Source organism: Nothobranchius furzeri, chromosome 18 (assembly GCF_043380555.1).
Source record: "Nothobranchius furzeri strain GRZ-AD chromosome 18, NfurGRZ-RIMD1, whole genome shotgun sequence".
In the NCBI taxonomy this organism is placed as follows: Eukaryota; Metazoa; Chordata; class Actinopteri; order Cyprinodontiformes; family Nothobranchiidae; genus Nothobranchius; species Nothobranchius furzeri.
In genome coordinates, this window is record NC_091758.1 from 40,605,491 (window position 1) to 40,619,477 (window position 13,987).

Below are 13,987 nucleotides of genomic sequence, written 5' to 3' on the forward strand. Positions count from 1 at the left end.
GTGTGAACATTTTATTATAAATCATGAGCTGTCCTCTTGCGCCACCTGCTGACGGATTATTTGCCTGCTCTCACACTCCTGCAGGTGTGACTCATCAGACCAGGTGAGGCCAGATCTGGTTTCTTCCGACCTAAACCCAATTCCATGCAGCTGATCAGCAGATTCTCTCTTTTTTTTAAACAATCTGTTCAGAAACATTCTCAGCAATGAGAGAGATGGACTTCAGGATAACCAGATTTGTAATAAGGAAGTTTTTTGTTATTCCTGCTGATTGTTAAGGTGACTCAGCAAGATTTAGAGTGTGTAAATAAAATTACTGGTGTTGAATTGTAGAGTTTTACACAAGTTTGTCAAGAATTCTGAAAAGTTTTACAGGTTTTGCCTGAAAAAAAAACTTTAAATTTGTTTTTTTAATAAGAGTTTAACTTTCCTTAAGGTTTGTGTCTTAAACCAACCGTAAGAAGCTCAAATTCCCCTGATTACCATCTTGTCACTGCAGCTAAAGTTCAGGGGCTTTTGATCGTCTTACATAAATCTGCAGGTATTTTTCTCTTCTATTGTGTTCCCAGGGGGAATGTTGTTGAGAAAGTCTGTGGAAAAGTTTAAAATCATTGGCTAGACGGCTGAAATTTTACTTATTTCTTCTGTCAGATGAAGACAAAGTGTCAGAAATATCAAATATTTAAGTTTTGCTTGTGGAAACAATGAAAAAACTACAGACGTTCCTGCTCAGCACAGGAAATCTAAAACAAGAAGTGTGGTGACAGGAAGTAGAGAAAACAGGAACAGGTCTAGAAGAATGGTCGCACTTGGATCTCTTTATTTTATTTGTCATATTTTTCCTCTGACGGCGTGATTTGATGACTCACCACTAACCTTGAACCTTTATGGTCCGGTGTATGAGGCGAGTGATTCATTATGAGTCATGGGGTGGATGTAAATGTAATGCCCAGAATTCCCAGGGATTCCCATTGACACAGACGGCACTCATTCGGATCGTGAACAATTATCCAGAAATGTCTGGAAGAGAGGGAGATTAACCCTTTAATGTCCAAAACAAGCTGAGGCCCATAATGTATTATGGGCCAAAAGGGACCCAAAATATGAAGACAATAACTTTAAGGTAACAATAATGTAAAATATTGATGCTTACCGTTAACCTGCAAGTTAAAAAGCACACCTATATCCTGATTTTATAATTATTTCTCCATCTGGGGAGTAAACATTTGTCTTTTGGTCCCACCTGAAATCCTGATTTAGGCTATAGAACATGATTTGTTATTTAAATAAATCAGATTTTTATGAAGCTGAAAGAGTCTAAAATGACCAGTAATGACACGCTTTGTGTTTGTTTTTCTTCATGTTGCAGTTGAACAGTAATAAAACAAAGCTTTTGCTGTTCCTTTTTCTAAAGCTCAGCAACTCTGACTAATCACGTTTCGAGTAGAAAGTCCAAGAAAATCACACCAAGAGAAGTTCAGGGAAATCATTTCTGCGTTTGTTCCTGGTTCCTTGTTCCTCTGGCTGCTTCTAGAACTTCCAGCCAGCTCCTGGTTTTCAGTCAAACTGGTTTCTTATGAGCTGCACACGATGAAGCTCACGCTGCGACTGGTACGTGAAATTCCAATTCCTTTTTTGTGCAAACAGTTGGGCAACAGAGCTGATTCTAGCTTTAATGAGGATTTAAAAGAATCAGGATTCAAACATTAATGACTCGTTGAAACTTTGTGACACTCCTGCTGCAGGAGTATGATATAATATTGATTTAGTGTTGTAGTGTGTGTGCTGCTTTATTTTATATGTGTACTTATTTCAGTCTATTTGTGTTTCTTATGCAGAGAAAAACAAGCAACATGGACAACTACATGGGGGAACAAGACACTCACCCCCCAATGGACAATTTGTTAAAAGGGCAGAGATATTTTTGTTAACATGTGCTACATTATTTTTTATGGAATTTACCTCTTATATTTTGATGCCAAAAAATTATTCTGGACTGATATTTTGCACTGTTTAGCTCATTTTACACCGCTGACTGTGTTCATGTGCAATTAAATAGATTGCAGTCAACTGCACAATTCTCTTATGTTTTTCTTTTTCTTAACTGAAATGTATTCATCACTTGTGTAGGTTAAATAGCTAAACAATAACAAACCGATTAATCGATTAATAAAAAAAATTGACAGATTAATCGATTATGACAATAATCGTTAGTCGCAGCCCTACTCCTGCATGTGAACTTTCCTCACATTTGAACTCTTGAATGTTTGGAAATGCTAATATGTGCATTCCTTTTCTGGCCTGGAGTCAACTGAAATCAATCATTTGAATTTGCAAAGGGTTGTGGGAGTGACCACACTTTAAATAGTGTTTTCCTACTTTTGCATTTTTGTTTCAGACCCTAAGTGCAGGTTAGGCCTGATGCGAGGACTGTAATGTTTCTTTATTTGCAGCCAAACAGCTGTTATGTAAAATAAGTCCAAATGTGTTGAGAGACGCCTTCCTGGTTTAACTGGTCTCAGACAGAACAATAGTAAGTCTGGAGTTTCCCCAGAAGGCCGCTAGGACATCATGTTCAAACTGATATTTGTTTATATGGAATCAAACACAACCCTTAACCAGGAACCTCGAGCATTTCCTTTCCTTTAATAATAGAAATTGTTTTAGATTAATAGATTGTTGGAGTTTAATCTTTATTTATTGCCAAAGTCTTGTTCCCCATGTGCAAAAACAGTTTGTTAACCTCTGACACTGATGCAAACACATGATATAGTGTTTCAAGCATGAGGGTGTTAACTTTAGCACAACCACACACACTTGACCTGCGGAAACTCCGCGGCGCCGCGGACATGCGCGTGTCTGCTGCTGCCTTGCTCGTGCCTTTTATCACATTGCATGATAAACAAACGGAAATCACACTTTAACATTTGGAGGAAACTCCTGTGCAGCCCCTCTGGTCCTGCAGGTCTGTCCACCCATTGTGATGCAAAGCTGCAGAACATATGAATTTCCCAGTAGTCATAAACCAATCATTTTGTACAGCTAGTGTACTTTTGTGAGAATGAACATTTTTGCATTAAATTATTTGTAAATATTGACAAACAGGTGAGTGAAAAAGGCTTTTTCAGCCTTTTTCTACATGTTGCATGTAAGTAACCAACTTTAAAGTATTTTTGTGCAGAGAATTGATTCTGCACACGTCTACTGAGAGTTTTTATAGAGTACGGACAGAAATCCCCTCTGGGAGCCAGCAATCTGTTTGCTGTGTTATTCTAGGTGACCGTGTTCTGGAAATCCCCCCACAGACATTAGGCCCCGCCCACTGCAGCAGCCACACAGAGGGCATTCACAGACTGCTCCACAACGCCACAACGGACGCGAACCAGCCGCAGCATGGCGCTTCATCGCACGAGTTTATTAAACCAAATGGACCCGGAGTCTAAGGAAGGCAAGGGGAGTCAGGCCACCGAGGATCGACTCGACAGTGGCCTGGACTCCATGAAAGATGAGGATTACCAGGCGGTGGCGGAGGAGATCCATCGGCTCCAGCTGGAATGTGAGCAGCACCGAGCTTCAGCCCCCGGAGAACCGCTTCCAGAGTGGCGGACACAGATCACAGAAGACGGAGATACGTAAGTTTCACCGGGGAAGACGGTTATTTATAAGCTGCAACAGCTCGGTGTCGCCTGAGAACATCGTTCTGGGTCTCGGGGGTAATTTGATGCATCTCCCCTCCCCCCCCGTTTGGGAATTTCTTCTCTGGTTTAATTACGAAGCGAAGGCCCAACTTATTCTGGCCTTATTCTTTTAAACATTGTGAATACTGCAGTTTTTACTAATGCACCGCGAAGAAGACGATATTTGTTCAAACTCTCAATGGTTTACTTGCGTTTGGAAACAACGCAAGTAAACAAAAAGGCGTACTTCTGAGCAGGGAACCTGGTCGGATTGGGAAAGTCCCAGGCGCGCCGCCAAGGAATCCAACCGATGCGCGTCCCCGTGTGGAGCACCGAAACGTTCTATAAAAACTGCGACATAAATCAGTAGAGGGATGATTAAAAATTATCCTCTAATTTGTTGTTTATCTGCCAGTAAATAACCGTGAAAACATTTGTTATGGAGCCCTGAAATAGTGTTTTGTTTATGTCTTTCCCTCCGCCGGAAAATATAGTCCTGAGTCGAAATATGTACAAAATGCGAGTCAAAAATCTGTAAAATCTAATTCAGTGGCGCTGTTGCGTTCAAATTACGATCATACAATGCATTAGAAACGATTAGTGCGAACCAAATAAGTGTGAAATCGACTTTGAATCACGTACATCAAGTTTACTAGTAAAGCCGAATCACCGCTTTAGGAAATGGGTGTTCTGCCGAATAAAGCGTCCTTGTTGTGGGAGGTGCATTTAAAGGGTCCAATTTCACTCGTAATAGTTTTTTTTGTTTGTTTGTGTGAAAAAATTAAGTTATTTAAAATCCTTAATTTAAAATGTCAACAATTTTTACATTGACCTGCTGCGAGTGGCCTGGCAAACCATCCCATAAACATTAAAGGAGGAGCATCTCTTGCTACTTCTCTTGTTGGTCTAGATTTCACATTTTATCATCTAAAAATGTTTATTCGACAATATTTAAGCAGAAACAAAAATTCCTGGTCCCTGTTATTAAAATACAAACTCATTCATATTACTATTAATAAGAGTCTGCCGTTGGCTCGTGTACCATGCCATTTTAAGAAAATGCTCTTTGCTGTTGCACTTGTGATAAATGACTCCTTACTTTCTGTTTCCTTTAAGGAAAACAAAAACTTTATTTCTCACCGAACCAAAGTAAAACAATCAGGTTCTGAACTTCTGACTACACTTTGCTGATGTGTTGGTTGTTTTCCTGCAGGCTGCTCCACCTGGCCATCATCCACGAGGCCAAGGACTACATCAGACAAATGATCGACCTGTCCAAAAACACAAACTTCCTTAACAGACAGAATGACCTGAGACAGGTAATCTTCTCTCTTTTATATCCGTACTTACCCCATCTCCTAAATCACACCACCTCCATGTTTATATGGACATGCATTAAAACATCTTTTCCTTTTCCCTGCAGACTCCTCTCCACTTAGCAGTAATAACAAATCAGCCAGATGTGTGTCACAGTCTCTTGCTGTCTGGCTGTGACCCCACACTGGTGGACCGCAGTGGTGACACGGCTCTTCACATCTCCTGTCGCCACGGTAACCTGCATTGCTTCAGCGTGATCACACAGAACTGCAGGCCGGAGCACCTACACACAGCGATGGCCGCCTGCAACTATAATGGTGAGTTTTGTGGAATAAAAACCGGATTCTGTAGTTTCTCCTTCCCATTGCTGCAGAATATTGAAGTTAGGAGGATGGAACGCTTGATAATCCAGGGGATTACCATATTTTCATTCTGATTTAAAAATCCATCTTTTGGATTAAAATGATTAAGAACTTGTTAATCATACAAACTCAAAATAATCCTTTACTGTTTTTGTGTAAAATTTGAATAAAAATGTTTAAAAGGTCAGATTAGTGATGTTGCTTTCTAATCTGATACAGCTGTTGTTGGTCTAGTCGGATGTTAAACACCTTCTCTCGTTTTCTGCAGGTCAGAACTGTCTCCACTTGGCTTCAGTCAACGGTTTCCTCTCACTGGTGGAGAGAATGGTGGATCTTGGAGCTGACATCAATGCAACAGTGAGTAAAGTTCAGGTTTTGGGGATTAAAATGGGATTATTCAGTTTATTTGGTGAGTTTCCGTTCTGATGGAACGTCTGTCTTGTATAGGAGCAGCACAACGGTCGCAGTGCGCTGCATTTGGCCGTGGACCAACAGAACCACTCCCTGGTCAAACTCCTGCTGACGAAAGGTGCAGACCCCAACCTCCTGACCTCTGGAGGCCACACCCCCTTCCATCTCACCTACGGTCTGGAAAACTGGGACATCAGGAAAGAACTGTACCCAGTGACCCACCCAGACCTGAGGGAGCTTCCCGACAGCGAATCGGACCTCAGTGAGGAAGAGGAGGATGAGTTTGATATGGTGGGTTGAAATTACATTTGAAACAACAAACAAGACCGTAAACATTCAGAATCAGGTGTGTAATCCTCATATCATTGCTCGCCTTCATTTGCAGGTGCCTTACGATGACATTCAGTGGAATGGACATTAGCAGGAGCAGAGGATGAGGAGAAGAAGCCAAGATGATGGTGGAGACGTTGCTCAGCACGTGTATGATTTCTGCGCCGTCGCGTCGGGGGGGAAATGACGCGGCGGCTCGAGCGTTACCGAAACAGAGCGAGCGGGCAGTTGTGAGACAAACGGAAGACCGCAGCAGAGCGACGGCACTCATCCTAATGGGATTTCGGCGTAAACGGATGGCTTTTATCCCCTTGGACACTGAAAGTCATCATACAGAGGGACGAGCTCCATCTGAACGGACGAACGCGTCGCGGCTCTGTATGATGCTGTAAATGCTGTGTATACAAAGATGTATTTTTTAATGGATGCTGTGAATGTGTACAGTTTAGCGGGTTGTATATGTCAAGACAGCAAACAGTTCCAGTTCACTCCAGATAAATTAAAACACTCATATTTAACAGTTCAAACCTGTGTTTGTTTGTTTGTTTCTGTCACACTGAAAGTAAACATTCGATACAGAAGGAAATTTATATTTTTGGACATTTTCTGCTTTTTCACTGGTTCAAAGACAGAATTCAGAGATGCTAATTAAACAGAAGCGACGCACGGCCGTACAACAGCGCTGTAATCATGCAGAAAAGTACCAGCGTTCCTATAAATGCCCCTGCTCCGGACCAGTCCGCGTGTTTTCATATAGAACAGGGAGACGCTAATTCCTCGACAGCTGAATGAGGAACCTGTGGTCAGTTAACCGGTTCTATGAGATCCGAGTGTGGAACAGAGATAAGAGCTTTTGGGAATTCTGAGTGCGTGTCCTCTAAATCAGGACGTTTTGTTTCTGTGGGAAGGTGTGGCTTAACTAGAGGACAGGAAAATCCCAGGAACAGAACACTGGCTGTGACATTCCTGTTCGTCACTCCCACCCAAGGGGCAGGAGCGTCAGCTCAACAGGAAACTGAAGTCGGCCCGTAAAAGATGAGGAATTCTGCTTAGCATCCAGTTCTGTGATCGGGTCTGAAGAAGCGGGCTGCAGGTAGTTGATTTAAAACTTTCACTGCTTTGTTGCCTTTTAGCTGCAAATCTACAGATCGGTAACAGGTTCATCACAGAAATGGCCCAAACAGGAAGTGATTTGAATGAATTGAGTTCAGTGTCCACAAATAAACATGAAAAAACCTAAAAATGTCTAAAGATCCTGTGTGTTTGACTAATGTTAGCTAAACGCCTCATGAATCACTGAAGGGATTTTAACCCCGCCCATGGGACAAACCCCACTACATTCATTAAACCTGGAAATTTAAAGAGCAAGTCACCCCCAAATCCACTTCTTTTTTTGATGATTAACTATATAAATGAGTGTCTAACCATGCTGTAGACACATGCAATCATTTGGCACTTAAGTGCATCTTAGTTAAAATTTAAATATTCTGCCTAAAACTCATTGCTGCACAGTTGTCAGGTAAAAACTCTGCATTGCATTTCAACTTAATCTGCCATTGCTATAGGCTAAGAAGTACACTATGATGTCAGCTGGTACATTATGAGGTCACAATGTCATGTGTGTGTGTGAAATCTGCCAGGCAACAGCATTTTTTTGCATTTTTCAAACAGGAAGTGGGAGTGGAGTAAGACTCTGGCAGGGGGTGACTTGCTCTTTAAGGGGTTAATGAAACTTTAAAGAGTAAGTCACCCCTACCAGAGTATTACTCCACTCCCACTTCCTGTTTGAAAAATGCAACAAATGCTGTTGCCTAGCAGACCGAGGGCGGAGCCGCTAACAAATACACACACACACACAGGCTCATAACGACACTGTGACATCATATGGTACCAGCTAACGTTCTAGGGTACCTCTTAGCCAATAGCGGTGGCAGATTTAAATTCAAATGCAGTGCAGAGTTTTTACCTGACAACGGCATAACACTGACAGTTTTAGGCAGAAATTTTAAATTTTAACTAAAATGCACTAAAGTGTTAAACTATTGACTACACGTGTCTGCAGCACGACTAGACACGCGTTTATATTTATCAGAAAAAAAAAGTTGATTTGAGGTGACTTGCTCTTTAAAGGAACGTCGACTACTTTTGGAGTCAACATGAATCAAGAAGGCCCCTACAGCTAAAGATGGTTAGCAAACACAAACATGGCCAAAACCCATTAGTTAGCAAACTAATTCTAATGTCCCAAAAGGGTTCAAATGAACGAGCCGAAACTACTCTGGGTGCGCCTCCTCTCAACCGGTAGTCAGCACCCCTCACCCCTGCCACATGGACCTCAAGGGTTAAACCATCAATCCTGCTCAATGGTGAGCTTTCCTGGCGGGGTCACCCATGAAGACAGTGGGAGGGTTAAGAATTTTTTAAAGATTTTAAATTCAAATTAGCTGGGTAGCACTCAAATGTGGACAGAATGGATAAGCGCCATCTGGCTCACAGCACAAAAAGAGTAACCATTCTTCTCAGAAGGGTCTGAATTAAACAAAAACGATCTACTAGATTTTGTCTCCTGTTGGGGAATCTGGGCCAACGCTGGAGTTTCGGAGACAATCTCGTGAAATTCTCTACAGCAGCATTTTTTACTACGGAAGTTTTTTTTTAAATGACAACTAATGAATACAAATCGGTTTGCGCATCGGGTCAGTTTGCTGCGGTGGCCATCTTAAATTGTCGAGATTTGCGACCAATAAATATTTTTAAAGAGTTTCATTAAGATCTGTCCAGTTGTTCATGACTTACACTTTAAAAAAGTTAAAAGGATGTAACATTACAAACAGGCTGTTAGTTCTAGGTTCGTTTAATCCAAACTGAGAGAAATTCCACCTTTAGCAGGAACCTCAGTAACAAACATGTTGGTCCTGCGTTTGACGGCCATGTTGCAGACGGGAAACAGCTGTGGCCGAGCGTAAAGCCCCTCCAAGACGTGTCTCGTCTAGTAAATGTGAGGAAATGAAGATGAGCCACAGCGACGAACCCTCAGCTAGGCCTTTGAACGCATCGGCAAAACCAAACTGAATCTTAGGGTAAGTTTAAACTGTCACTGAGACTTTAGAGGTAAATAAAAAACGTTGTTTAATTGAGATGCAGCAAACACAACGCCACGACTGCAGCAGAGCAGAGACTGAATGAGTGACATCTTCCTGTTGACCTGAGCAGATTTGGACAGAGAGGAAGGAAAACTCCCACAGCTGCTCCTTGTTTTTTTTTTTTTTTCATATTAAAGAACAAAAATGTGATTTACTTCAAACTGCAGGTAAAGACGACCTGAGTAAAGGTGTACTTGGAGGACTACCGAGTCCAAATCTAAGAGGTGTACTGCATACTGCTGATGCCGAGTTTTCCTCCAACCTAACATCTGTCCAGCATCTTTTCAGGGTCTGGCTGCAGTCGGGACGTGTTAGTGTGAAAGGTCCGGTTCAGATTTCATCCTGGATTCATGGAAGTGGCAGTGGTCGACGAACTTCATGTTTGAAATCTCCTCTGAGCAAAAACCAGGTCTGCTCCTCGTTTATCTTCCTTCTGGTTTGAGTTTTGTGACGGATGTTTTTACCATTCGTCTCCGTCTTACTCTCTCTCAGACAAAGCCAGCAGGTGAGCGTCGATCTCCGACTCCGACAGGATCCTGAAACACAAACACGCGTTTTCACAACCGCCTCATTCCTGGTGGGACTTCACTTCACTTGCACCCTTTTTATTTTCTAAATGACTGTAGAACATCAACACCGCTGCATTACTTTATCCTAACCGTTGTTTAGGGCTGCACGGTATTAGGAAAACCGGCGATGTTCGATAACAGTGATTAATATTGCGATGACGGTGATACTTGCCATAAATAAAAACTTAACTCAGGAACAAAAATAATCAAAAACAAAGAAATTTTAAAAATCATAAAAATTAGAAAAGCAAACGATGTGAGGAAAGGGAAAAAGAAAATGAAGAAAAGACAATCAGTGGATCCCGGGAAAAGCAGAATCAGCAGAAAGAGCAGAACAAAGCTAACTCGGGTGTTTGCTAACCATCAACATGAAGTGCCGTCCACCTCGGGGGCGGGCATCTGACCAATGAGAACCCACCCAATTGGTCAAATGGGTGAAGAGCTCTATTTGCGTTGTTAAAAAACCCATCATGCTTTCATTTGATTGACAGAATGCATTATGTGCAGCAAACATTTGAGCTGACCATTCATTGCGATATTTATCTGTTCTTTGCGATATGCATATTGCGCATGCTGATATCGCGATAACGATATATTTACGACCTATATATTCGTCGGAGGGAGTGGACGAATCAGCACGGATTGGGATAGATTAACGTCCATTATTGGGATTTTGAGAGGCTGAGGATCATCAAACTGTAAGACAGAGAGGAAATTATCTCTGTCTGGCCCCAAAACAATTTCTAATCAGAATCTGGCGTCCTTGAGCCTGCAAGGCTCCAACGAAAACTCCCCCCTCAGAAGATATGTGGAATGTGCCGTCGCTATGGCAACTCAACTCTGTCTCCTTTCCCAGCCTGGGCGGGACTGGGGGAAGGCCGCTGAAACGTTCCAGGGTCACTGCAACCCTCCAACCCTCAATGCTCCTCCCCCTATCCACACTGAGGTGACATGCGCTGCTTATCGTGGCTGCAGGAACTGAAGTGTGGATAGTCCCAACCCACCACCCCACCTAGTGGGGTCTGAAGTCTGTCGCATATCTGTCTGAGGTGTTTTTTTGCAGAGCAAAGCTGCCCTCCTGGGGGAGGGTAACTCTGAAGTGCCTTTTTTTCCCCTCCACCTGAACCAATCCTCATGTAACCCTCTTATCTCTATTAAGGTAGCGCGACTCAGGGTTGCGAATGACCACAGTCACCAATTCTTGTCATGTGTCTTGCCCATGTATGTCTGATCTCTGAATTGTGTGTACTGAAACTCTGATTTCCCTCTGGGATTAATAAAGTATCTTTGATTTGATCTGATTTGATATTGTGCAGCCCTACTTTTGTTGATGCTGATCAGATTGGCCAAAAAGCTGCTTTTCCAAGAAACAGTCAAGAAAAAAAAATATTTTCCCTGAACTAATCTATGACATACTAGTCAACCAGAACTACACATATGCGTACTCTGTTAATTGTAGATAAATTTGTATTAGCAGGATCACCAAAACAGATGTTAGATAAATACTCACTTAAACTTCGGTTCGTGTGTAGAAACAAATCCCACCTCCAGCTCTGAGGGTTTGAAGTCGATGCACAGGACAGTGGACAAACATGAAATAGCCAACTGGTTTGGGACAAAAAAAAAAGGAGTCAAAAAATAGTTTAATGCTTTTATAAGACAAGTTTTGGATGTTTTCTTCACATGGATCCAGTTTGTGTCATTGCTGTTTTGGTGTGAATTCTGGTGTCCTACCTCTACTGCCTGCTCATAAGTCCAGTCTAATTTCTTCTTAAACTTCTTCTCAAGGAAGCTGGTGGCCTCGGTCTGTTTGACTCCAGCTGCTGTGGCCTTGAAGCCACAGTAGTAGCCAGCTGGATCACATTTGAAAAGCTGTGGGCCCAGCTCCTCGTCCACACCAACCACAATCATACCTGCACAAAACATTTTATATCAAAACACCTGCTTCTAGATCAGACGTGTCTGATCCTAGTCCAAAAGGGCTGCTGTCCAGCATGTTTCAGTTGTTTCTCTGCTCCAAAACACCCAATTCCAGGGTGAATTCAGCCATTCAGCAGCTCATCAAGCTTTGCTGGAGGCTGCTAATCCCCTGCTTATTAAAATCAAGCATGTTGAAGCAGAAAAATCTCTAAACCATGCAGAATGACGTCCCATGGGGGACCTGGACAGGACACAACTGTTTTACAAATTGATTCATTTTAGTTCTTTACAGCTCAGAGCAAAACCAAAAGCCAGCGTTGAGTTTGAAAGACAAAATCTCACAGCAGCCCAGCGGCCTCATCTCGGCGTTCTGCGTGTAGACCTGGGAGATGTCAGCTATGCGTTTGCACAACATGTCCACGGGGATCTCGTAGCCATATTTGTACATCCAGTTAGCGGCTTCATAGCGTGCTCGCTGCACCTGAGACCTGCTGTCAGCTGGGAAATCACAGAAAATGCACGATCCAAACATTAAGATGGAGCAAACCTGCAAAACGGATGCTTTATTCTGAAAACATTACAGGTTCACTCTACAAATCAGCCCTTGAGTGAGACGTTGCTCACCAGTCATGCCGGTCATAACGCAGCCGATGTTCTCTGTGATTTTAAACACATGTGTTACTGTTGCAGAGTCCAGCAGCTTGTCCTGACAAACACAAAAAGGGAGTAAGAGAAACAAACGATGGAAACATCGGGGTAGGAGACAGAAACACACACGTCTTCATGGTTTTACTGACAGGGACTTTCTTCTGGGTGACGACCACAGCGCAGTCCTTCCCTCGGATCGCCACAGAGGTCAGTCCTCCCTGGTTGATGGCTTTGAAAGCATATTCTGCGAGTGAACAGAAGTGAAGAGTATGACAGTTTTTTTTTAATTTATTTAAAGTGCAATTTAAATAGGTGCAACTCTATGAAATTCTTTTAAAATTGTTGTTTTCTGCACATCACTAGTATTTTGTATCACTAGTAGACTGTTTAACTGTTGTTTTGTTTAAAAAAATATATATAGATGCTGTTTGAAGTCAGACACTGTTTGTGCATCCTCAGGGTGGACGATTTAAATCAGGGGTGTCCAATCCTGGTCCTGGAGAGCTGCTGTTCAGCCTGTTTTAGACGTTTCCCTGCTCCGTCACAACTGCTTTAATGGCTGAATCTCATGCACAGCCTGTTAATCGCCTGCTGACTAAAATTGGGTGTTGAAGTTGATTAAGATTTAACTCAAAAACTTCAAAAAGACAACTTTTTACCGACGCAGCCTTTTATCATTTACAGACCCTGGCTGTATTTATTGGGATTACCAGTCATTTGATTTGAACCTGACCATATTGGACTGAGTTGTACAAAGTCGGAGAATAGCTGAGACTACTTTTGTTGCAAAATGCTGACGTATAAATAAAGTGATGAGGCCAAAAGGTGGCTTTTTCCCTCCAGGACTGATTCCATGCATCACACAGCTCATTGCTTCTAACAAAATACAACTAAATCATCTTATAATTAAATAACTGGACAGAATCTGAGTATAAAAAGCAGCAAAAGTACGGAGAAAAAAAATCTGTGAATTTTATAAAAAATTTCAAAGCTCATAGAAAACTATCTCAACGGAAAAGATAAATACACCGACTAGCATAAAGTAGCTGCATCTCTCCTATATTCTTGTCATTTCATTGTGTTTATTTCTTAATTCAAATTCTTGCTTATTTATTTTTTCTTGCATCTAGTACCGCAGCCAATGTCGTGAATCTCGCAAATATGGCATTAAAACCTTCTGATACTTAAAGATGCTCAGAAAGTGATTTGCATCACGTAAAGACTTCACTATAATGTTTAACATTTAGAATTAGCTTTAGGAACAACCAACACGCGGTAAAATAACCCGGTTTGTGTATAATTTGCTTTAATGTGACAAATACATTATCGTGGTTTATTCTTGGTGGCACATCTATAGTTAGCTTCAGTTAGCTTGTTAGCAGCGATGACAGAGCAGGTTTCTTTCTTTTCTTCCTCACCGACTTGGTAAAGTCTTCCCTCCGGGGAGAAGATGGTGATGTGCCGGTCGAAACCCGCACTGGATCCCCGAGACATGCCGGCCACAAAATAAAGCGGGACAAACACGTAAAATAAACTGAAACTACACCGAGTAGGAGAAACAAAACCTGGAAATTCAGCACCGAAAGTAGCGCGTCCAACTTCCGCTTCCA

The 13,987-nt window shown here is 42.1% G+C and overlaps 2 protein-coding genes across 2 annotated transcripts; one reads left to right on the plus strand and one right to left on the minus strand.

Moving 5' to 3' along the window:
• Positions 1 to 3,231: 3,231 nt before the first annotated feature.
• On the plus strand, positions 3,232 to 6,624 carry nfkbiab (nuclear factor of kappa light polypeptide gene enhancer in B-cells inhibitor, alpha b). Its single transcript, XM_015975681.3, has 6 exons — positions 3,232 to 3,632; positions 4,891 to 4,996; positions 5,101 to 5,311; positions 5,625 to 5,713; positions 5,804 to 6,058; positions 6,153 to 6,624. The coding sequence occupies exons 1-6, from the start codon at positions 3,394 to 3,396 to the stop codon at positions 6,186 to 6,188; spliced, it is 936 nt and encodes a 311-aa protein (XP_015831167.1). The 5' UTR covers positions 3,232 to 3,393; the 3' UTR covers positions 6,189 to 6,624.
• Positions 6,625 to 8,933: 2,309 nt separating this feature from the next.
• Positions 8,934 to 13,987, minus strand: psma6a (proteasome 20S subunit alpha 6a). The gene is made up of 7 exons (XM_015975659.3): positions 13,796 to 13,987; positions 12,527 to 12,621; positions 12,354 to 12,435; positions 12,072 to 12,227; positions 11,544 to 11,722; positions 11,320 to 11,414; positions 8,934 to 9,776 (listed from the first exon to the last, which is right to left on the minus strand). Exons 1-7 carry the CDS (start codon positions 13,869 to 13,871, stop codon positions 9,719 to 9,721), a joined length of 741 nt encoding a protein of 246 aa, XP_015831145.1. The 5' UTR covers positions 13,872 to 13,987; the 3' UTR covers positions 8,934 to 9,718.